Below are 22,392 nucleotides of genomic sequence, written 5' to 3'. Positions count from 1 at the left end.
ACCCAGGGGCCGAACAACTGCTCTGAAAACAACAGCATCCAGGGGAGGTTGTCGCGGGTTCTGTTTTACCTGGTAGAAGCAGGTAAAGCTCCCTCAGCACCTAAGCCAGACACCTGACAGAGCTGAGAGAGAGGCCCAGCCCCGGATCTGGGGCACGTGGTCCAGGAAGAGGGGACAGTGCAGGAAAGATCCTGAGGGGGGTCTCAGGCCCAGTTCCAGGAACAAGGAAGAGCCCCGTGTGGTTGGAGCAGCCAGAAAGAATGTGGAGGTGACGGTGGGGTGGCTGCAGCTCAGGACAGGTAGGCAGTGCAGGGCCTTTGAAGGCCTTAGGTGATATTCTGGGGAAGACAAGAAAGGATGGATTGGCCTGTTTTAAGCTCTGACTTCTCGTTTTCTGGGGCGCCCTCTGGCTGCTGGGCGGAGAACAGACCAAAAGAGCCAGAGTGGAATCTGGTTAGACAGGTGTTAGAACGATCGATCGGTGGTTCTCAGACTGTTCAGTTTTGAAAACCAATAGCATTTCCTAATTTTTTAAGTTCTGGAGATGGATTTAGACTTGCCATTACTTTGTTCTGGTGACCGAGGGCCCTGGAGAAAGACGGCCTGCTTGGTAAAGCGGACAAGGTGGATTGACCCAGTGGCTGCGACCTTGGGCTCAAACCTAACAATCGTGAGGATGGCGCAGGACCGGGCAGTGTTACGTCCTGACTTGACTACACCTGACAACAGGGCCATTGGGAGTTATTTTAAAAATTAAGCCTAAAAAAAATAATAAAATAAAAATTAAGCCTAGCTTCTACCAAAACTCAAACGACCCCCCTTGCTCTCAAGCTGATTCCAACTCAGAGCAAGCGCATAAGACCAAGTAAAGCAGACAGCCTCATCTTTCTCTCCCATGGTGGCAGGTGGGTTTGAACTGCCAACTTCTCCATTCACAGCCATGCAAGGACTCACCATCTAAGCCCTTATCCAAGGATCTTTCTCCAGGCACCGCCAATTCATAAAAGAATGAAGACTCTGGGAATCTTGGGGAGCAAGCATCATTTGGGTTCAGGGACAATGCCTGGGAGGAGGGGGGGTTGTCCCATAGAGGAGACTTCCAACATTAAACTCTGATCTTTTCCCTCCCTTTAAAAAATACAAAAGTGAAAAGAAACAAGATTCTAACGGGTTTTATTTTTGAAGCACTCAATACGCGAGGCTATCTTCTCACCCATGAAGACACCCTCTAAATGGCGTCCCTGAGCCGTGGCTTTCTCATCTGGAATGCAGGAGCCATCAGCAATCCACCTCCCGGGCCGTGCTGTGGTAGCAACGAAATCAGTAATCCAGCAGTTAGCTCTGCCAGCTCATGGGTGGACGAAGGGTGTCATTGCTGGTGCCAAATGAATCTTGGCTGAAAGCAGAAAAGACCAGAAAGATGTTTACCTGTGTTTGACTGTTTGGATAATAACGAGGTACAGGTAGCATTGTGGAACATTCCAGAGGAGTTCCTTCTGCCCCTGCAGAACCTGTACACATGCCAAGAGGCAGCACAGCGAGCGGCTTAGAATCAGGAAAAACATGCTTCAAAGACTTATTCACCCTGCATGCTGCTTGGAGAAGGCTCATTAACAACCTGTGGTATGCAGATGACCCAACGCTGATTGCTGAAAGCAAGGAGGACTTGAAGCACTTGCTGAAGACCAAAGCCTACAGCTTTCAGTGTGGGTGGTCCTGCAACATAGAGAAGACAGAATCCTCACCACAGGACCAAGAAGAACATCTCGATAAACAGAACAGATGGAAGCTGCAAAGGATTTCCTTTCACTTGGATCCACAACCAACGCTCAGCAGTCAAGAAATCAAAGGACGATGTGATAATTACATGATCTGCTATCAACTTGAGATTATTAAGAGTGAAGGGGTGGAGTTTAGCCTGTCAATCAGGCCGCAGCTTGATGACCTCATTTGGAGGCGCTAAGGAGATAAATAGCTCGCTGGAGGGGGTACACACACTCCCTGCAAGACATTCCTGCTGGGATTAGGTCTAATGGTAGGAGAAGGGCTTGGTTTGGAGTTAGTATTAATTTTGCTTTTTAAGACTTTAAAGAGGTCATGTGCAGCAGAATTGCCCAAAGTAATACACCGTTGTGTTAGTCTTGGTTGACTAGAGAAACAAATCCTTAGACACTCTTGTGTATAAGAAAGAGCTTTATATAAAGAGTATTGTATATTAAGAAAACATCCCAACCCAGTCTAGATCAGGTCCGTAAGTTTGATATTAGCCCATATGTTCAATACCAGTCTATAAAGTCCTCTTCAGACTCACGCTACACATCCAATAACTCCAAGTGCAGGAAGATCACAGGCCAGTGGGTAGAAAGTCTTGTGGATCCAGTGTTGGTGAAAGCTGGTATGGACCTCCACGTGGCTCCTCCAGCTCCAGGCTCTGGTTCCATCAGCGTAGCTCCATGTGGCTTGTCAACAGGAATGTTGCACAGAGAGAGTGGGTGTCCCACCTCCAGGGAGGAAAAAGAAGTTCCCAGAATCCTCAGGAGAAGGCCATGCCCTCACAGAGGCATGCTTGGCTATGACCTGATTGACAGGCTAGCCTCTACCTTGGCTCAAGGTGACAGGAGATGATGTAACTGCCACAGAGGCTGAGTCACTTGCAGGTTGGTATGCTTTAAATATGTGAAGCCCTTCACCTGCTGTGGAAGGACTGCTCAGAACAGCAGCTGAGAACATAGCATGGCTACCCCTGTAACTCGACCTGCATGGTTGATACAGTAGCCCTGCTCCCCAGGAAACCCAGTGCACTGAAAGGTGCTCCTTCAAGCCGTGGAAACACCCTGAGATGTGGTAGTTCCCAGAAACCAAGTCTGGAATCCAGCCCTGAGTCAGTTCTGCAAACCGCTGGAGCTCAGCCTGGGCCCTTTTGATCTCGGGCCATCGGGAAGGTGCGTCAGCCCGTGTATGCACCACTAGAGGCAGTGTGGAGCAATCTCAGCTAGATGCCTGGCTCCTCACCCCAATTAAGGGCCGGACATGCACTATCAGCTGGAGGAATCCTTACAACAACCCTGCTAGGGAGAGAGACTTGTTTATCCTATTTTACAGACGAGGAGACCAAGCCCACACAGCTCCTAACAGCCAGTGAAGCTTTAAGCCACATCTAGGCTTAAAGATGTGGGCGGGAGGAGGTATGCCTTGGCACCGTGCAGAACGGTCCGGGCAGTGGCGTGGGCTGCAGGGAGGAGGGATGACAATTCTAGGCGGTGCCACTCTGGGAGGACCTCACTGGAGGGACTCGGAAGTCCTGGCTGAACCTGCAGTGCGGGCCGACAGTGGCTAGCGTCTGATGAATGGCTCTGGAGGAGCCGCGGGGAGAATAATATTTCACTGTGTCAGCACCAGGGCCCCAGGGGGCTCCCTGCCCAGCCAGCCACTAATGCACTGTGGGCCTCGGCCTCTTAGATAAGCTAACCACTTAGACGACCCAGAAAGATGGCTGGGCTTCCCTCCCAGGGCGCCAACCCCTTTCTGGCGGGTTTAGAGGCCGAGTTACACAATCTCACTCAAATAGCCCACCGGCCTGGGCCCTGGCGTGACTCGTTTTGCGCCAGCAAATTTGTCAACAGGTTGCTTTGGCCACAGCCAAAAAGGAACGAGGTCAAACCACCCCTGAAAAGTTCGGGAAACTCCAGCTTAATCAGCCCAGAATTTTACTAAGTGTTTGTCCCACAGCTTGTGCCCCCTGGAGACAAGCATCTGAGTCTCCAAAGCTGTGGCCTATTCAAAGACCCAGAACACAAAATCACATCGATGTGAATGCAGGGGAGGGTGGAGCGGAGACCCAAAGCCCATCTGGAGACAATTGGACATCCCCTCACAGAAGGATCACAAGGAAGAGACCAGCCAGTCGGTGCAGGATAGCACCGACAAAACATACAACTTTCTTCTAGTTCTTTAATGCTTCCTCCCCCACCCCACCACCCACGCACACTATCATGACCCCAATTCTACCTTACAAATCTGGCTAGACCAGAACATGTACACTGCTACAGATAAGAGCTTGACACACAGGGAATCCAGACACATAAACCCCTCAGGGCCAATAATGAGAGTTGTGATACTAGGAGGGTAAGGGGAAGGCGAGGGGTAAGGTGGAACCGATCACGATGATTGACATATAACCCCCATTGCAGGGAGCACACAACAGAAAAGTGGGTAAAGGGAGATAGCGGTCAGTGTTAGACATGAAAAAAATAATTTATAAATTATCAACGGTTTATTAGAGAGGGAGAGTGGGGGAGAGGAGAACTGAGCTGATACCAAGGGTCCAAGTAAAAATAAAATGTTTTGAAAATAATGATGGCAACATGTGTACAAAGGTGCTTGACACAATGGTGGATTATGATAAGAGCTGTAAAAGCCTCCAATAAAATGATTTATTTTTAAAAAAATTGTGGCCTAGGGTTGTGCAGAGCTGTGCTGTCAGGGAGCAGTGGCAGATGGAAGTAGGTTAAAATGTCGCACCGTGTCAATTGATCTCCCTGTTGACCCATTTTAAGGTTGGTCTTTACATTTTGATATTTTCTGCTTTGCTTTCAATTGAAGTGTTTATGTTTTGTGTTGTCATTTTGGTTGTTGGTTGCAGTTGCTTTCCTGTATATGAAATCCAAGGTGGGTAAATCCATAGAGACAGGAGTGGGGTGAATAATCTCCCTGGGCACCAATGACAGTGAGCACAGGCAGGGAGAGAATGCTCTGAAATGGATTGTGGTGGTGACTGCACAGTTCTTCTTCATGTGCCTGAACCATTGAATTAGATGATGTGTGAATCAAATGCCAAGAAAACTACTTTTTAATGGTGGCTTCCTGCCTTGGAAGCATGGCTTGGACAGATGCTTAGAACCTGAAGTGCATTTGTTAGAAGAACAGGAACATGAGCAAGAACTGGCTGGTGAACAGGTGCCACGGTGGCACAATGGTCACGCCCTCAGAGCCCACCCGCTGCTCTGTGGGAGAGGTAGCTATCTGATTGTGTAAAGACAGCAGCTTTGGAAACATGGGTCTGGTCTCTATGCACTAGGGTCGCTATGAGCTGGGGCCCATTCAATGGCAGTGGGGTTCCAGTCATTGAAAAAGACAGGATAGATAAGCCTGGGGCAAATATGATCATGTTGGGGCAGGGGGCAGACAGAAGATGTCCAGAGTGGTAGGTTGGCTTTATGACAGATTCAGTGAAAACTGTTTTGTTTTTTTTTTTGCAATCATGCATTCGTTTTTATTTATTTATTTTTAAACATTTTATTAGGGGCTCATACAACTGTTATCGCAATCCATACACACATCAATTGTGTAAAGCACATTTGTACATCATTCTCAAAACATTTTCTCTCCACTTAAACCCCCGATATTAGGTCCTCATTTTTCCCCTCCCTCCCCGCTACCCCCTCCCTCATGAGCCCTTGATAGTTTATAAATTGGTATTTTGTCATACCTTGCCCTATCCGATGTCTCCCTTCACCCACTTTTCGGTTGTCTGTCCCCCAGGGAGGAGGTCACACACAGTTCCTTGTAATCGGTTCCCTCTTTCCTACCCATTCTCCCTTTACCCTCACTGTTTCGCCACTCACACCACTGGTCCTGTAGGGCTCATCCACCCTGGATTCTCTGTATTTTCAGTTCCTATCTGTACCAGTGTACATCCTCTGGTCTACCCAGACTTGCAAGGTTGAATTCGAGTCATGGTAGTGGGAGCGGGGAGGAAACATTTAGGAACTAGAGGAAAGTTATTTTTCTCATCGTTGTTACATCGCACCCTGACAGGCTCATCTCCACTCCGCACTCCCCCCATCATTCACTATGGTAAGATTTTTTGTTCTGATGAGAAAACTATATTTTTTATTTTTTTGAGAAAACTATTTTTTTAAATTATTAGGATACCATGTATAATATTAGACCAGTGGATTTAAAAACCAAGACAAGATATTCTTTCAGGAAAATATAAATTTACCAATGGAGCAAATATACCTGAAATATGTTAATGTCAGTATTATGTAAAATAACATAAGTGAACCCAAGGGGAAATAAACCTAGAAGTGCAATAAACCAACAGTCATGGGCTATTGAATGAAAGTTGAAGATTTATTCCCCACAAAAGGCACCGGACCACACTGGTTTTAAACAAGAGTTCTACTGAACTTCCCCATCTCATCTCACACCGACTGTGCAGAGCAGAGAGAAGACTGTGGGGTGTGCAGCCCCCACATTTGATGGAACCAGCATCCCCAGGATCCTGAAGCTAGACTTTGAGATGGACAGATGGCTGTCATCCTCGGTGCAGTCCTGCCAGCCCCTTCACCAGTGGTCAGCGCTCCTGGGACAAGGCAAGGCCGGAGGGAAACCATTAGCTCCGAGTGCTGACGGACCCTGCACACGTCAGCCCCTGTCACTCTGAGGCCAAGAGAACTAGATGGGGCCCAGCTACCATGCTGATCTCTCTGAAAGGGATCCCACTCAAAACTCCTGGATCTAGTGAGAGAATTGCGGAACCATTGCGGAACAAACTTCAGCACCATCTTACGGATCTGATGGAGACTGGAACCCCTGAGAATTATTCATCTTTCGCCACCCTTCATGCCTAGAACTGAACTCAGCCCCGTGGCTCAACTTCCTGTCGGACAGTAGGCGGGCCTATACGGTGAGCAAGAACAGGAAGGAAGTGTGTGATCCCAAGGGCAGTCTGCTCATAGGACAGCTCAGAAGGCGTGAAGGGGTAGGACATAAGGACGAGTAGAAGTGGGAAACACCGGGAGAAAGTAGGAAGGGTGCTACTCCACAGGGCAGATGGCGATCAATATCACGAACAAAATGAGCATGAACTATTGAATGGAAAACCAGCTCACTCTGTAAGCTTCCACCAAATCACCAAGAAAAGCTAAAAACAGTAGAAAGCAAATGTTTTGAGAATAATGAGGGCAACAAATGTACAAATGTGCTTGACACAATGGATGGATGGATGGATTGGGAGAAGAGTTGTACGAGCCCCCAATAAAATGATTTTAAATAAAAGAAAGAAAAGCTAACAACAAAATGCTGGCCTTGTCAACGGAAAGGGCCCAAACACAAGGACACTCCAGTCGCAGTGAGCATCCCCCGTGCCCAGACTTTGGCCTCTAACACCATCCTCCAGTAAAAATCAGCAAAGCTCCCTGGGGAACTGGCTGGCTTTCAGGTGGGTGCAGGCAATACAAGGGATGAGCCTAGAAAACAGGGAAGTGCTCAGCAGAGCGCCGCCTGGTGTGCTACTGCAAAGGATGGCGGGAGCCCACGCAGGGCCCCAATGACCAAAGCTAGAACAACTTTTATGATGAAATAAATAGCATGGTATTGAATTCTAACCTGAAGTACAAAATTACTATCTGTGAGTCCACGCTGATATGGTCAACAAAGAAGAGGCAAATCGCCTAGGGAGGATCCCAAATGATTACGCAGCTACTTCGCTGCGCACTTCACTGCGCTCATGCAGACCCCTACAGTGACCAAGCGGCAGCTGTTTGAACAGAAGAGAATCTGGCGAGATTTAACATCAGAAGAGTTGCATCCTTCCACCACAGTTATTCAATCTGTGTGCTGAGCAGCCAATCCACGAAATTGGACTTTGAAAAAGAAGGAAGCGTCGTGATCGGAGGGACACTTCTAACAGCCTGCAGTATGCAGGTGACACAGCTTCGCTGGCTGAGCGTGAGAGGGCCGCAAGCCCGGCCGTGGTGAGGAGCAAAGCCTGCAGCCAAGACCCTTCAGTGTGGATCAGAGCCCAGCACAAAGAAGACATCCTCACCATCGGTCCAACAAGCCGCGTCGTGATAAACACAGAACAGGTGGACTCCGTGAAGAAGATCATTTTACTTGGATCCGTATCAATGCCCGAGAACAGCAGGCAAGAAAATCAAACAACATATTGCATGCTGTTGCAAAAATACCTCTTTAAGATGTTAGCATCCTTCAAGGAGCAGGGTGCGCCTGAGACCAGCCATGGTGTTTTCAGTCACCTCAGAGGCGTGTGAAAGTCGGACAGTGAACACAGAGGACCGAGAAGAATGGGTGCATTTGAATCTCAGTCCTGGCAAGAATATTGAAAATACCATGGTCTGCCAAGAGACCCAACAAATCCGTCTTGGAAGAAGTACAGCCAGAATGCTCCTTAGAAGGGAGGACGGTGAGACTATGTCTCGTACTTTGGGCATGTCGTCAGGAGAGACTGGTCCCTGGAGCAGGACATCATGCTTGGAAAGGTAGAGGGGCAGAAAAAGAGGAAGGTCCTTAATGAATGGATTAACACGGGGGCGACAACAGTGGGCTCTAACCTAACAATGGTAAGGACGGCGCAGGACCGGGCAGTGTTACGCTCTGTGCCGACCCAGCAGCACCGGCACCTAACACCACCACAGCTCAACACGGGAACGTGGTTAGAAACCGGTTGAGAAACGGTCCCCGCCCAGTGGTGCCTCTGGAGGCATGGCAACTACACATAACTCGGCTCCTGGATGAGACCCAGGGACCTCAGGTCAAGGCGAAGAGACTCTGAATGCAGCGTGGCCTTTCGTTAATCAAAGGCCATGGGCAGCGCTAGCTGTTAGGGGACAGGCTGGTAGCTCAAACCCACCTGCGGGCACCACAGCAGGAAGAGAGACCGACACCGGGCTGCGCCAGTGGGCTCAAGCGTGGCCACAGGGACGAGGACGGCACAGGACTGGCAGCATCTGTTTCGTTATACATGGAGTTGGGGGTTCAGACCCACTGTGACCCCACTAGAGAAAGGCCTGGCTGTCTTCTTCTGTTAACGACTGCTGACCTCCCAGAGTCCCCAAGGGGACAGTCCTCTGTGACGTGGGCTCACAACGAGTCAAAAAACAATCACTGCCATTGAGAGAACAGAATTGCCCCTGTCGGTTTCCCAGACTGTCACTCTTTACAGGAGTAAAGCCTCGTCTTTCTCGCTTGAAGCGGGTGGTGGTTTCAAACTGCGGACCTCGTGGTCAGCAGCCCAACACATCACCACTGCGCCACCAGCAAAAAGCAAACATGAGAGGATTGTGTCCATCTGAAGGTGCCCCTGGGGGGCGAGCAGCTGCTGACCACAAGGGTGGGCATACCCGAAAGGCCTGACCGTCGACATCTCCAAGTCGATGTCAACTCCGCAATCAGGGTACAATTGCCCCTGTGGGTTTCCAAGACTGTAACTCTTGACAAGAGTAGAGCGGAGCAGCCGGTGGTTTCGAACTCCTGACCTCGAGCTTACTACTCTGGAAACATTGGTCATCACAAAGCCGTGGAGCCCAGTGCTCCCCTGACGCACATGGGGGTGGGGTCACCGTGAGTCACAGTGGGAGCAGCGGCAAGTGTGAGCCCCGTGAGGGACTGCCTGGCATTGGCGGGTTTCTGGAGATACAGGGGTGTCCTCCAGCCCGTCTGCCACGCGGACGCCAGCGGGCTCGGGGCTGCCCGGGTGCTCACAGACACACTGCCTCCTTGCTGTGAGCTGCCGGGGCAGCCCCACTGGAGGAGGCCTCGCCTTGCTCTCAGGTGTCTTCCAGTTGGGCAGATGGTGGTCCCTGCGCCTGGGTGCAGGTGATTCTCAGGATCCAAGCATGTCAGTCCCTTGAGGCAGGGGCTGCAGCTGCCAGGGCTCTGCCCCTCTGCGCCTCGCCCACTGTCAAAGTATTCCCCTTTTGTCACTGCCAGCTGGCCCAGCCCCGCCACCTCTGGCTGTGAGAAGTGGGTCCAGGACAGGCCTCCCCTACGTGCCCTGCCAGGGCAGGGGAGGGGGCAGCAGAGTGGAGGGGCCCAGGACTCCGGCCTGTCCGCCTTCCCTCCGTGCAGGCTGTGGTGTAACTCGATCCAGGTCAGCTGGTGGAGTATGAGGTAGCGTCTAGCTGGGTGTCATGGTATTTTATTAAGTCCGAAATGTGATCGCTACTGTTGTCACACATCAGCACCCCCCAACCACCCCCTGCAGATGAGGAAAGCAGAGCCTCCCAAATGCTTGTCCGCTGACATCAGAGGAGCCCAGGGAGCCCCACCTGGGCCTGAGCCTGTGACCCCTGGCAGCCCGCAAGCTCATGGAAAGGCTGGAGGGCAGCAGGGCAACGAGGGCGAGTACGGCATGTGGGTCCGGATATGTGAAGTCAGAGTTGGGTTAGAGGTGTGACCGTCATTAACATCTCTTTGCCGGCTGTGGAGCGCTGTCATCATGGGGACCAGGGATCTCTAACTCACGTGCCTGCAGGCCCAGGCAACTAGACCACATAAAATGACCCGGACATCGGGGCAACTCTGGGAGGCCAGAAATGGTGTCTGGGCCAAAGGATGGATGCAGCTACAGTTCAGTTCTGAAGACAGTGGGAGACACAGAACTTCGAATCCCACCGCACCAGAGCCCAAGGATGCTCAAGAGGAGCTGGGACTCCTAGGGGGAGAGCAGAGGAGGAGTTTTGCACACTGGTCACTATTAGCACCAAGTGGGCTAAATGTAAGGAGCGCTGGTTGTGCTGTGGGTTACAAGTTGGGCTGTGAACTACAGGGTCAGCGGTTCAAACTCACCAGCAGCTACATTGGAAAAGGTGAGGCTTTCTACTCCCATAAAGAGTTACAGCCTTGTAATTGAAGATGGTGACAGCGGTACAACTCCTCTTGATAGGACTGAATTATTGAATTGTATGACAAGTGGATGAAGTGCTGATAAAACTGGTTTTAAAAAAAAAAGTAAAAGAAAAAAATGTACAGCCTCAGAAACCCACAGGGGCCATTCTCTGTCCTATTGGGTCGCCTGAGTCAGGATCGATTCAAAGACCAAAGTGAGTTTGATGTTTTGGTTTGGGCTAAATAGGCCAATTAGCAAACTCGCCCCTAATTGAATTTAGCAGCAGAGCCAAGAAGCTATCAAGCCAGTCCCTTTGTTCTCCGAGAGCAGCACAATATCCAGTAGAACCTTCTGGAGTGACGCAGAGTTCTGCATCGCCATCGTCGCTCTCCAGGTTGGGGGCACTAGCGCTGATGGCTGCTGCTGCATGCCGTCAGGCCATTTCACAATGACCCCAGGGGAGAGTCGAACTGCCCAGTAGGGTGTTGGAATGAGTTGTCATCTTTATAGGAGTAGATGGCCAAGGTCTTTCTCCTCCAGAGACGCTGGGTGAGTTTGAACTGCCAACCTACAGTTACCAACTCGGCAGTAGCCATTTGCGCCACCAGTCACTTACTACCTGTGGTGGGCAAGCATTTGAAACAGAGCTAAGGAACTGAGTTTTCGAGTTTTATTCATTTAAAGGTCAACGACCACAGGGGACTAACAGTTACGGAATTGGGGAGCACCGGGCTCCATTCTTTACATCTGGGGAGTCCCAGTATGTTCAGCTCTTAGAAAGGGACAGCCCCTCCTGGGGAGGAGGGGGGAATAGATCACACCGTTAGGGTCCTGGTACATAAAGAGACACATGAAGTACAGAGGGACAGATGTTTATGTGTAAGAAGTCTGCTGGCTCAAGACAGGTCACTCCGTGTCTCTGAGGATGGGTCCTTGGCTAGAGGGTCATGGGAAATCCCTACCTCGGTACCTTTTAGAAGATTTGTGCAGGTGGTCTGGTTGGTAGGGATGTGTTTGGAGACAGACAAGTCATCGTCCTGCTCAAAGAGTTTGTCCATTGGGAGCACCATTTAGTGCCTGCCATGATGCTGTGTGCCCATGGCTGGCCCCTCACTTGACTTCTCTGCTGCACGGTTGCTCAGGCCTGTAGGAGCACAGCATGGGTGCTGCCCAGGGTGCCATCTCTGGGTCCCCCAGAGCGAGTTTCTGGGCTCTGGGCACCTCGACCTGGAGCATGAAGACCTGGCCATCTACTTCCGTAGAGACTGAAACTTAGAAAACCCTCCGGGGCAGTTCTACCGTGTCATATGGATCATCGGGAGTTGAAAGGGCTTGACTGGATGGCACTTGACAGCAGGAGCACAGAAGGAGAGGCAGGTCCCACAGAGGAGGCTTCCCTAGCAGCTCTGGGCTCGTCATGCCTGTCCCCAGCCATACAGCAGCCGTGCCTGGGCCAGCAACAAGGATTGCTGAATTCGGCGGGCGTCAACCTGATTGATCTCGCATTCCTCTCAGCCCTCACATTGGCTTTCCTTCAGCAGATGGCTTCAGCTGTAGACCAGTTAACCCCCTGAAAGGAGAGTCTCTTGCCCCAAAGCTCCAGCCAAAGTCTCCGGGCCGGTTCTTGTTGGTGGGGCTTAGATCATATGCCTATCCCTGTGACCAGAGGAATCCTGGGTGTCCCTGATTGGTGGAGCCTGAATCATATGCCCAACTTTGTCTTTCCCTTCCGACAGCCCTCAGTTATATGGAGGGAACAGGGGGGTTCCCCAAAGAAAACAGGACGGAAAACCGCATGCCAGGGACATAGTACCTGCTCAGCTAAGAGGAAGCTAGAGTGAGGGACACGGAAGGCACTCGGGAAGGATGGAGCCAGTGGTGGGTTCAGATAATTCAAGAACTGGTTCACTGCCCTAATGACCATATTAAGTACAAAAAAGATATACTGAGAGATAGTTTATTTTTTCATATAGTTAATTGTGGGGGGAAAGAGTGCCCCCAACAAATCATCACTGGTCCGGTAGGTGTAATTGTATGGTTAAAGATATACAAAGATTATAGTAAAGTCAGAGCATGAGAGATAGCAGAGAGATTGAAATAATGGTGTCAAGACACATTTCATGGCAGCATGCTCACCTCCTGGATGGCCATGATCTTACCAGCCAGGTCCACGCACAGCGTGGTTCATGATGTGGATTCACGATGGCGACCTAACCTTGGTCATCTTTGGGTGGGCTTGACCTCTCAGGGGTCTCCTACGAGGAACCAGTCAACTACTATCCTTATCAGAAGGGAGTAGGCCCTTCTTGTTGTGGGAAAAACAGTGGTGACTGCTTGCTCTAGATGGCTGATAACCCTTAGGGAAAATGACCCGACCTACTTCTGTTGACCTCCAAGTGTATATCATTCTCCACATGTAGCAAGCAGCTAAGTTTGGCATATATTTGAGGGAGACAACTGGGAGAAATCTTTGTTTCCCAGTTAATACTTAAATGAGAATAATAAAAGAGTACAGAAAACTAGATTGTGATATAAAAGAGTTTTAAAATATCAAATAAAACCTGGCTAAATTAATGCATTTTCTATTAAGGCACTTCTGTATTGCTTCTTGGTTGTGTCGTCACTTGCAACATTCTTGGCTTTTGCTGCCTGTGTGATTTACCCATAACCGTCTTTTCACTGTAGGAGTGGGCTCCCGTGCCTTTGCAGGCAGGCCAACTAGACAGTAGTCCTTGTGTTTGCGATATCAGAAATAGGCAACCTCTCTGAACAGACTATGTTCATCTTTGAAAAACCCCTTTCCGCTTCTGCTGAACTTACAGCAATTGTTCTGACAATAGTTTTAGCTCTTTGAACACTTTCAGGAATTGCACCATTTCCTTGTATCTCGTGGGAATTTGGGGCGTGACACAAAGCAGAAATGAATGACAGTGTGCCACCCTCTGGTAAATGTAGGATTTCATCAAAAGTATGCAAGTTTTATGAAATGAATCAATTATTACAAGCATAGTTCATCTAAAAATTTTAAATCTATGAATGGAATGAACATTACCACGGACACTTACAATACACTGTTGTGCAGATGAATCGTTTTAAAAAAGTTAGAAATGTAGATTTGTAATGTCTACATTGGGCATCAGCAAAGATTAGGTATCGGTTCTGCCAAGCCATTGCTAACCGGCTGAGTCTCACCACTGGATGTAGCTCTGGAAACACCGAGAAGAGAAAGGAGGGAGTGTATTCCAAGCAGAGGCAACCCCGAGACCAGGTGACGCTTCCTCCTGTCTTCCCAGTGTATGGTGTTCCCAGCAGGTCCACTCAAGTGCAAAGGGCCTCGGTTTGGATGAGAAACTCTATGGCCCCTCTTCTAGTCAGCCAGCTCATTTGTAAGGAAACCAGAGACGAGAGGGCATGAAACTTAGCCCAAGGACACCTACCCTTCAGAGGCAAAGCCCAGGCTAGAACCCAGGACTTCTGACTACTGGTCCAGTGCTCATTTCACCCCTCTGCTTATGAACCAACTCTGAGACGCACACACCGGCTCTCTCTTCTCACCGCATTCTCCACAGGATTGTGACCAGATCCACGTCGATGACGTCTCCTCAGATGACAATGGCCAAGACTTAAGGTGAGCATTTGGGGGGTGAAAACGCCCCTTTTGACTGGTTATCAAGTTCCTCCTTCACTAGGAGGCCAATGGATTCAGTTTGGCCTTGGACTCAAACTCATGGCCATTGAGTTGATTCCGACTAGGCGTGACCCTAGAGGACAGAGTAGAACAGCCCCTGTGGGCTTCGGAGATTGTAACTCTACTGGTATAGAAAGCTTCTTCTTTGTCTGAGTGGCTGGTGACTTTGAGCTACTCACCTGGCCATTAGCAGCCCAACACATAACCACGATGCCAACGGGACTCCAGAAACAAGGAAGCACTGTTGTTAATCTGTGTTTATTAAAATTCACTGCAATTCAACACCTCTAAATGGGCATTGATTCTTCTTCACATGCACAGGAGGTGATTCAAAATACCATGGCTTGGATCAGGAGCACCTGAGTTCTAAACATACCATCTTGCTTTCTCACACGTTACGGGGGTCTGTGCAGCAGACTGACCCAGTGCAATGCATCGTGGGAGCTCTTGCTTGCCGCTTCCATGAGTACTGCTTGTGGATCCAAGCCAGAGGAAATCCTGACATCAATCTTCTCTCTCCTTATCAAAAGGGGCCCTGGTGGCATAGTGGTTATGTATTGGGCTGCTAACCACAAGGTCAGCAGTTCAAAACCACCAGCTACGCTGCCAGAAGAGGAGGCTTTCTACGCCTGTAAAGAGTGACAGTCTTGGAAACCCTCATGGGAAGTTCTGCCCTGACCTGAAGGGTCGCTGAGTCGGAATCAACTCAATGGCAGAGTTTGGTTGATTCAGTTTATCATGATGTTACCTGTTGGTGCAGTTTGTGAGGATTTGTACAAGGTCGATGTGAGTCGGAATCAGCTTGAAGACAGATGATCTGGGTTTAGGGGTTGCTTTTAGGAACCAGGAAAGGAGCCAGGTCGCAGAATTTTTTAGGGCTCAGCTGCTAACCAAAAGTCAGTGGTTTGAACCCACCGGCTGCTCCCCAGAAGATAAAAGCGGGCGACTTGCTCCTGCAAAGATGGCAGCCCAGGAAAGCCCAGGGGGGCAGGGCTCCTCTGTCCTCTAGAGTCGAATGGACGCCACAGGAGCCGCCATGCCTCTGCCTCTGAGTTTCTCCCATGGCAACAAGAACCAACCTTTTCCGAGCTTGGATTGAGGGCCATCCCCATCCCCAGTGCTTTGTGTGGACTAACCCACTGCGCCTTCTCAGTAACCTTAAGCGGGGAGGACCTGAGCCACATGCTGGATGGGTGGCACAGAGATAAAGTTCCCTGCCCACAGGTGGTGATGTGGGGAGGCAGAATTGGAACCCACAGCCTGACTCCAAGCTCTTAACCACTCCTCTGTCCATCCTGGGCACCCTGCCCGCCCTCTTGGCGGAAATTCTCGGCATCTCTTCCAGGGTGCCAGCTTGTAGGCATGTTTGCTTTCTCCGGAGTAAATGATCTAGCAGGATGGGGGCTAAAGGTAACCTTCATCTCTCAATGTAAGCTCCGTCAAGGTCAAGACAATTTTGTAAGCTAAGACACCAGTCATTGAGTCCGTCCCTAGAGAACTGAGGGCCCTGGCAATTTAACTGTGTTAATCCGGTCTTTTTTACCTTATTCGCTAGAGAAACACTAGTGCCCTTTAATGGTGTTTTTAAAATCAGGAAATCAGACGGAACCATGGTCTCCCCTTGAAGCTCTGGGGATCACCCCTGGTGGGTGAGCGGAATGTCCAGGAGGGTGGTGGTGGTGGTGGTGGTGGTGGTGGTGAAGGGCTCTCTGATGCTTTCCGGGGCGTTTCTCTGCTGGAGCCCTGCCCTTTGCCCAGCTGAGGAAATGCCACTGCCTTTGTTCCCTGCTCACCATCACCCATGGCACCAGGGCAGTCAAGAAGCAGCTGCCATAGCGCACTGCCACACTGGTGGGGAAGAGGAAGGCATCAATGCAATCAAGTTATTACCTAGGCACTGTGGCTGGCACCTAGGGAGCGCTCACTGCCATCCAGTCGATGCCGACTCAGAGCGATCCTGCAGGAATGGGCAGAAATGCCCCTGTGGATTTCCGAAGCTGTAACTCTTTACAGGAGTAGAAAGCTCCGTCTTTCTCCCAAGGAGTAGCTGGTGATTTCGAACTTCTGACCCGCCGTTAGTAGCCCAGCTCATAACCACCGCACCACCACGGTTCCTCAAAAGGAGTTATTAACACACCCATATTGGATACTCCACTGCTTTCTTTTTTACAAATGAAAATAATCATTAGTAACAGTTGTAGGTCCACTCCCTGCTGGAAGCTCACGTCCTGGCCATCAGAGGGCCTAGGGACACCTGGAGCCCCACTGGTGGCTGCCAGGGCCCATGGCCGCCCCGTGCCAGCCCTGTCATGGCTTGGTGTCCGTTTGTTAATGCTGTGTCTCTTCCCAACCTGCCCTTGCCTCTCCACAGCACATATAACTTCTCAGCCGACGGCTTCCATGGCTCGGCCCCCGGGGCCAACCTCTGCCTGGGCTCTGGCGTCCACGGCGGGGTGGACTGGATGAGGAAGCTGGCCTTCCGCTACCGGCGGGTGAAGGAGATGTACAACACCTACAAGAACAACGTGGGCGGTGAGTGGGCTGAAGTCAGTCTCCCGGGTGGAACGCTCCCAGACGAAGGGGTGGGCATCCGGTGGGCGCTGTCATTGTCATCTGGCTGCCACTCTCAGCAGCTCCATTGCTTTGCAGCTGCAAGGGGGTCAGTGCTGCTGCCAGCTCGGCAGGTACCAGCCGGCTGAAGGGACCCCTCTGGGTGGGCACCTGCAGCAGGCAGAGGGAACTGAGGAGCAGATGGAAAGCATTCTGCCCAGGTGGGGCAAGGAGCCCTGGTGGTACCGTAGTTAAGCGCTCGGCTGCGAACCAGAAGGTTGGCGGTTTGAACTCACCCAGGGAGCCCTGGTGGTGGAGCGGGTAACCGGTCAGGCTGCAATCCACATGGTCAGCAGTTCAAAACCACCAGCAGCTCCTCGGGAGAAAGACGAGGCTTTCTACTCCCATAAACAGTTCCAGTCTCGGAAACCCACAGGTGGTTGCCATGAGTCAGCCCGGACTCGATGGCAGGGAGAGAAGTTGAGGGTTGAGGGAAACAGATGTGACAATCTGCCCCGATCATAACTGCCCCCAAACTGGACTCACTCCATCGCAGCAACTCCATCGGACAGCATAAAACCACCCTGTGGGTTTCCAAGACTGTGAATTTACAGAAGCAGAAAGCTCCTCTTTCTCTAGAGCAGCTGGTGGTTTCAAACTGCTGACCTCGCAGTTAGCAGCCCACCTCGAACCATGATGCCTCCAGGGCTCCTCCCAGCCCAGGGAAGCACAGAACCTCTGAAGTAGTTCAGTGGGGTCACTGTGAGTCAGAATCTATCCAAGAGCCCCCAACATCAACTACAGACAGTGAACTGAGCCTGCCGTGCCCACCTCCAAATGGACAGGGACCATGCCACTCACTCCCACAGGACTCTGCCACTTGCCAGCTGGGAGGCCTGCAGTGACCTCTGAGTCTGTGGCAGGGGGGATGAAGAGCCCTTGGCTCCTCAGGGCCTGGGGAGGTTTGCTGTTGGTACTTGCAGAAGGCAGACTGTGCCGCTGGTTACCGCCAGCAGTCCTAGCCACTGTCCTCTGCTTCCCCTCCCCTCCTTCTGGGCTGATTTTTATAGCTTCTTCCTGTGAAATCAGCAAATGCTTGCAGAGCTGAGAGGTTTTCCGTCCTGCAGTTCATGCACCGTTTGTTTTTTTAAATCATTTTATTAGGGGCTCATACAACTCTTACCACAATCCATACATACAATTGTGTAAAGCACATTTGTACATTCATTGCCCTCATCAGTCTCAAAACATTTGCTCTCCACTTAAGCCCCTGGCATCAGCTCATTTTTACCCTCTCCCCAATGATAATTTATAAATTATTTTGTCATATCTTACTGTCCAACATTTCCCTCCACCCTCCCGGTATCGCCCCCTCTCACCACTGGTCCTGAAGGGATCATCTGCCCTGGATTCCCTGTTTCCAGTTCCTATCTGTACCAGTGTACATCCTCTGGTCTAGCCAGATTTATAAGGTAGAACTGGGATCATGATAGTGGGGAGTGGAGGAAGGAAACATTTAGGAAGTAGAGGAAAGTTGTATGTTTCATGGTTGCTACACTGCACCCTGACTGGCTGGTCTCCTCCCTGCAACCTTTGCATAAGGGGATGTCCAATTGCCTACAGCTGGGCTTTGGGTCTCCACTTCACACACACCCTTATTCACAATATGATTTTTTTGTTCTGATGATGCCTGATACCTGATCCCATCAACACCTCATGATTGCACAAGCTGGTGTGCTTCTTTCATGTGGGCTTTTTTGCCTCTCAGCTAGATGGCTGCTTGTTTACCTTCAAGTCTTTAAGACCCCAGATGCTTTATCTTTTGATAGCCACATGCACCTCTTTTCCACGTCATTGATTCGCAGCCTCACAGTATAACATGACTTAGGCCACTTCCTCCCTGGGTAGCCTGTTTCTGTCCCTTTTTCCCTAACCCTTTTGAACTTGGTCCTTGGGTAGATGTTGCCCCTTTGATCTCTAACGGTTGATTATCCTAAGGTGTGTGCACCTCCTTAGTATCACTGTGCCCCTTATAGACCTGGAGCCCTGGCGGTGGAGTGGATTATGTGTTGGACTACTAGCCACAGGGTCAGCAGTTCAAAACCACCAGCCACCCCTCGGGAGAACGATGAGGTTTTCTACTCCATAAAGAGGGGCAGTCTGGGAAGCCCACAGGGATTGTTCTGCTACGGCCAGGCCCAGCGGGTAGCTGTGAGGGGGAATCGGCTCATGGCAGTGAGTTTGTTTGGTTTTAATTCTTTGGCTGACAACTGAGCCATGGGATAAGTTCATTGCCAGGCCTGCAGGGTGACTTAGGGCCCTAGTCTTCCACGTACCTCTATCTGACCAGTAAGCCTGGTCCTTTTTATTTTGGGGGGGTTCTGTTCCACCTTTTACGACCCCTTTCCAAGACCTTTTGATGTGATCCCTTTCAAAGCATTAGGGGTCACAGCCAAGCACCGTCTAGTTCTATCTTGATCGCCTCCTAGTGCTGAAGCTCCACACCACAATGAACGCTGAACAAGTGCTTACTCTGATTGGAGAACTTTCCATGTAAAAGCTCACTTGTTCTTCTCCACATCCCCAGTGCCCACCCACTGCCATCAAGTCCACGGTAGCTCACAGTGACTCTATAGGACAGAGTTCAACTGTCCCGGGGGTGTCCAAGACAAGTCAATGGCACATCTTTCTCCCAGGGAGTGGTTAGTGGTTTGAACTACCAACCTTTCAGTGAGCAGCCGAGCACTTAACCACGGCGCCTCACATCCCTAGTCTCTGGTGTGTGTAGGTGGAAACTGAGAACAGACGCTAAGTAACCTGACCAGCACTGCACAGCCCAGTCTCCTGCCCATCACACCACCCTCCTGCTGCTCATGTCCAAGTCCTCAGACTGCACAGAGCAGCGCTCCGGGGACTGGGTCAGGCCACTCCACCTGTGCACCTGGGATTTCTTGGGAGCAGCTGTCTGGCGCGGGGCGGGGCACCAGTAGCTCGGGCTTGCAGGGCCTGCTTCCGTACTGCTGTAACACTGGCAGGTGCAGGCCCGGTCTCTCGTCTGGAGGAGGCCTCCAAGCCCAGCTGCCAAACTGAGGGGCCCTGAGGGGGAGTGAGAGGCAAACCCCACCCCAGAGCGCTGCTCTGCGCAGTCTGAGGACTTGGACATGAGCAGCAGGAGGGTGGCGTGATGGGCAGGAGACTAGGCTGTGCAGTGCTGGTCAAGTTACTTAGTGTCTGTTCTCAGTTTCCACCTTCATACACCAGAGACTCCACTAGGGATGTGAGGCGCCCTCCATACATGGTTGAATGCTCAGCCCATTGACAAGCCCCAGGCTAAAGACAGAGCATGTGTAGGCCTGCATCTGGTGGGCAGTGATCGGGCCCAGAGCCATCTGCCTGATTCCATAGCCCTCCCCCTGTGTATATAACCTGCTCTAGCGGGTAATATGACCTTCCTATGCCTCCACATTCTCATCTGTAAATGGGGATAATGCTACTGCTGCCCAACTCCTGGAGCCCTGGTGGCATAGTGGGTTAAGTGTTAGACTGCTAACCACTAGGTCAGCAGTTCAAAACCACCAGCCTCTCTAAGAGAAGGAAGGAGAGGGGAAAATGGGAGGGGGAAGGTAGATGAGTGGATCTACCAACAGATGGACAACAGAGGGAGGTGAGGGGGATGGAAGAGACACAATGGAGGGAGGGGGAGTGAGTGGTGGGTGAGTTATTGGAGATAGTAGATGGGTGAGCAGGTGGAAGGACTGAAGAATCAGGTGCAGGTTCAGATTAATTCAGCGCACTCTCTGGAGTGCAGTGGGCAGCGTGGGATTTGAACCCTCCCCCTAAAACGGGCCCTGTACCTCTCCCTCCTCCCTCACAGGCTTGATAGGTGCTCCCAAAAGAGAGACCTGGCTCCAGCTCCGAGCAGAGCTGGAGGCCCTGACCGACCTCTGGCTGACCCACTCCCTGAAGGCGCTAAACCTCATCAGTTCCCGGTGAGTGGAGCCCCGGATCCCTGGGCAGGCCCCGGTGCATGCTGCTCCAGCTAGGGCCCCCCATTTCCATAGCTGGTGGATGAGACACTCCAGATCTGATAAAGCTGAGGTGTGTGAGGCACAAGGGCCGTCTCGGAGCAGAGCCGGGCAAACAGCTGCCTGAGTCCACTCTGCCCCAAATGGCCTTGGGCTCCTGCAGCGCCCTCCTCTCAGTCAGGCCGGGGGCCCGTGTCTGGTGGGCACCTGGCGAGGAAGGAGGGCAGCATCCATTCTCTTCCTTCCTGTGAGTTGCCTCTCGTCACCAAGTAAGATCGTTGAAAGCAAATTGTGCTTCCACACCAGCTTCAAGCTCAGAAGAGCCACCCACAGACTGACCCCAGGCCGCTCCATTTCACTGGACCCTCGCTGGGCCCCCGTTTCTTGATTCTCAAATGTTGGCACTGGCTCTCTAGCTTACCCAGTCTCCACCCCTCCCTGCTGCCCTACACTTGTTCCGTGACACTATGTTATCTGTACAGCCCCTGCAGCTGTGTGTGTGTGCGTGTGTGTGTGTGTGTGTTGTGATTCCTCCCTCCAAAATCCCAGGGTGTCCTTGGTAGAGGTTTGTGTTCCTGGGGAAGTTTAAATCCTTTTAAAAACACTAACATGGAGGGTGACAATGACCTATAATGTGTGTGTGTGGTGACTACAGGACCTGCAGCTGTGTGTGTGTGTGTGTGTGTGTGTGTTGTGATTCCTCCCTCCAAAATCCCAGGGTGTCCTTGGTAGAGGTTTGTGTTCCTGGGGAAGTTTAAAACTCAGGTCCTTGAGGCTCCTCTCATTGAAAGCTTAGTTGAAGAGGGTTTTACAGAGCAGCTGGCTGCACAGCCACAGTGGATTGGAATCCAGCTGGTGGGCTCTGTTTCCTTTTAATGCTGGACAATTTTCCTAGATTCATACAGTGTGTATCCTACCTTCCAATTACTGAGGTGTGCTTGCAGCTGTTTCTTCTCATTGTCGTTGTTCCCCAACCACAAAGGAAGGAGAAGAAAGCTTCAGTCCAAGCACCTTATTAAGGTCTGTTCTCCTTTGACAAGGCAGCTTTCACCTCCATGTTCCTTGAGTGGCTTCCAACCATTCCCTGGTCGGTAATTGCCATCGGAGACACGGAGAGACATCCGAGGACTTACGGAAGGGCACATCTAGATCTCTGTCCACAGTGGGGGAGACCATCAAGAGCAGATGCATCAGACACTGTGGCATGGAGACTCAGAGGAGCAGCCCAGAGACTCTGGGGGACCTTCCCTCCTCTGGCCCACACTGTGGGACTCTGAGAGAAAGGACAGCTGGGCTGCTTTCCTGGCCCACAGAGGCAGAAACCACAGGACCACAGGGCTGAGAGGCTGAGGACCAGAGAGAGAGAACTGGGTGCTGGCAGGGGAGGGGTGAGGCTGTGGAGCAATGATGTCATACTTAGTGTTGGCTGGTCCTGACTCGTGGTGAACTCTGAATGTCTCTAATGCCCCTTAACTGTAAGTGTACTCTGTGGTTCT

At 51.1% G+C, this 22,392-nt stretch overlaps 1 protein-coding gene across 3 annotated transcripts in view; it reads left to right on the top strand.

Moving 5' to 3' along the window:
* EYA2 (EYA transcriptional coactivator and phosphatase 2) overlaps positions 1 to 22,392 on the top strand; it is a 164,538-nt gene that overhangs the window by 134,797 nt on the left and 7,349 nt on the right. For all 3 annotated transcript variants that reach the window (XM_045295312.1, XM_045295311.1, XM_004698039.4), the window contains 3 exons: positions 14,203 to 14,261; positions 16,693 to 16,853; positions 20,746 to 20,860. In XM_045295312.1, coding sequence (XP_045151247.1) covers positions 14,203 to 14,261; positions 16,693 to 16,853; positions 20,746 to 20,860 — 335 coding nt within the window. The remainder of the gene's footprint in view (positions 1 to 14,202; positions 14,262 to 16,692; positions 16,854 to 20,745; positions 20,861 to 22,392) is intronic.

Source organism: Echinops telfairi, unplaced genomic scaffold (assembly GCF_000313985.2).
Source record: "Echinops telfairi isolate 266 unplaced genomic scaffold, ASM31398v2 ScPeMD7_5592;HRSCAF=6446, whole genome shotgun sequence".
In the NCBI taxonomy this organism is placed as follows: Eukaryota; Metazoa; Chordata; class Mammalia; order Afrosoricida; family Tenrecidae; genus Echinops; species Echinops telfairi.
Note: the sequence above shows the minus strand (reverse complement) of the source record. Positions and strands in the feature narration are given on the sequence as shown.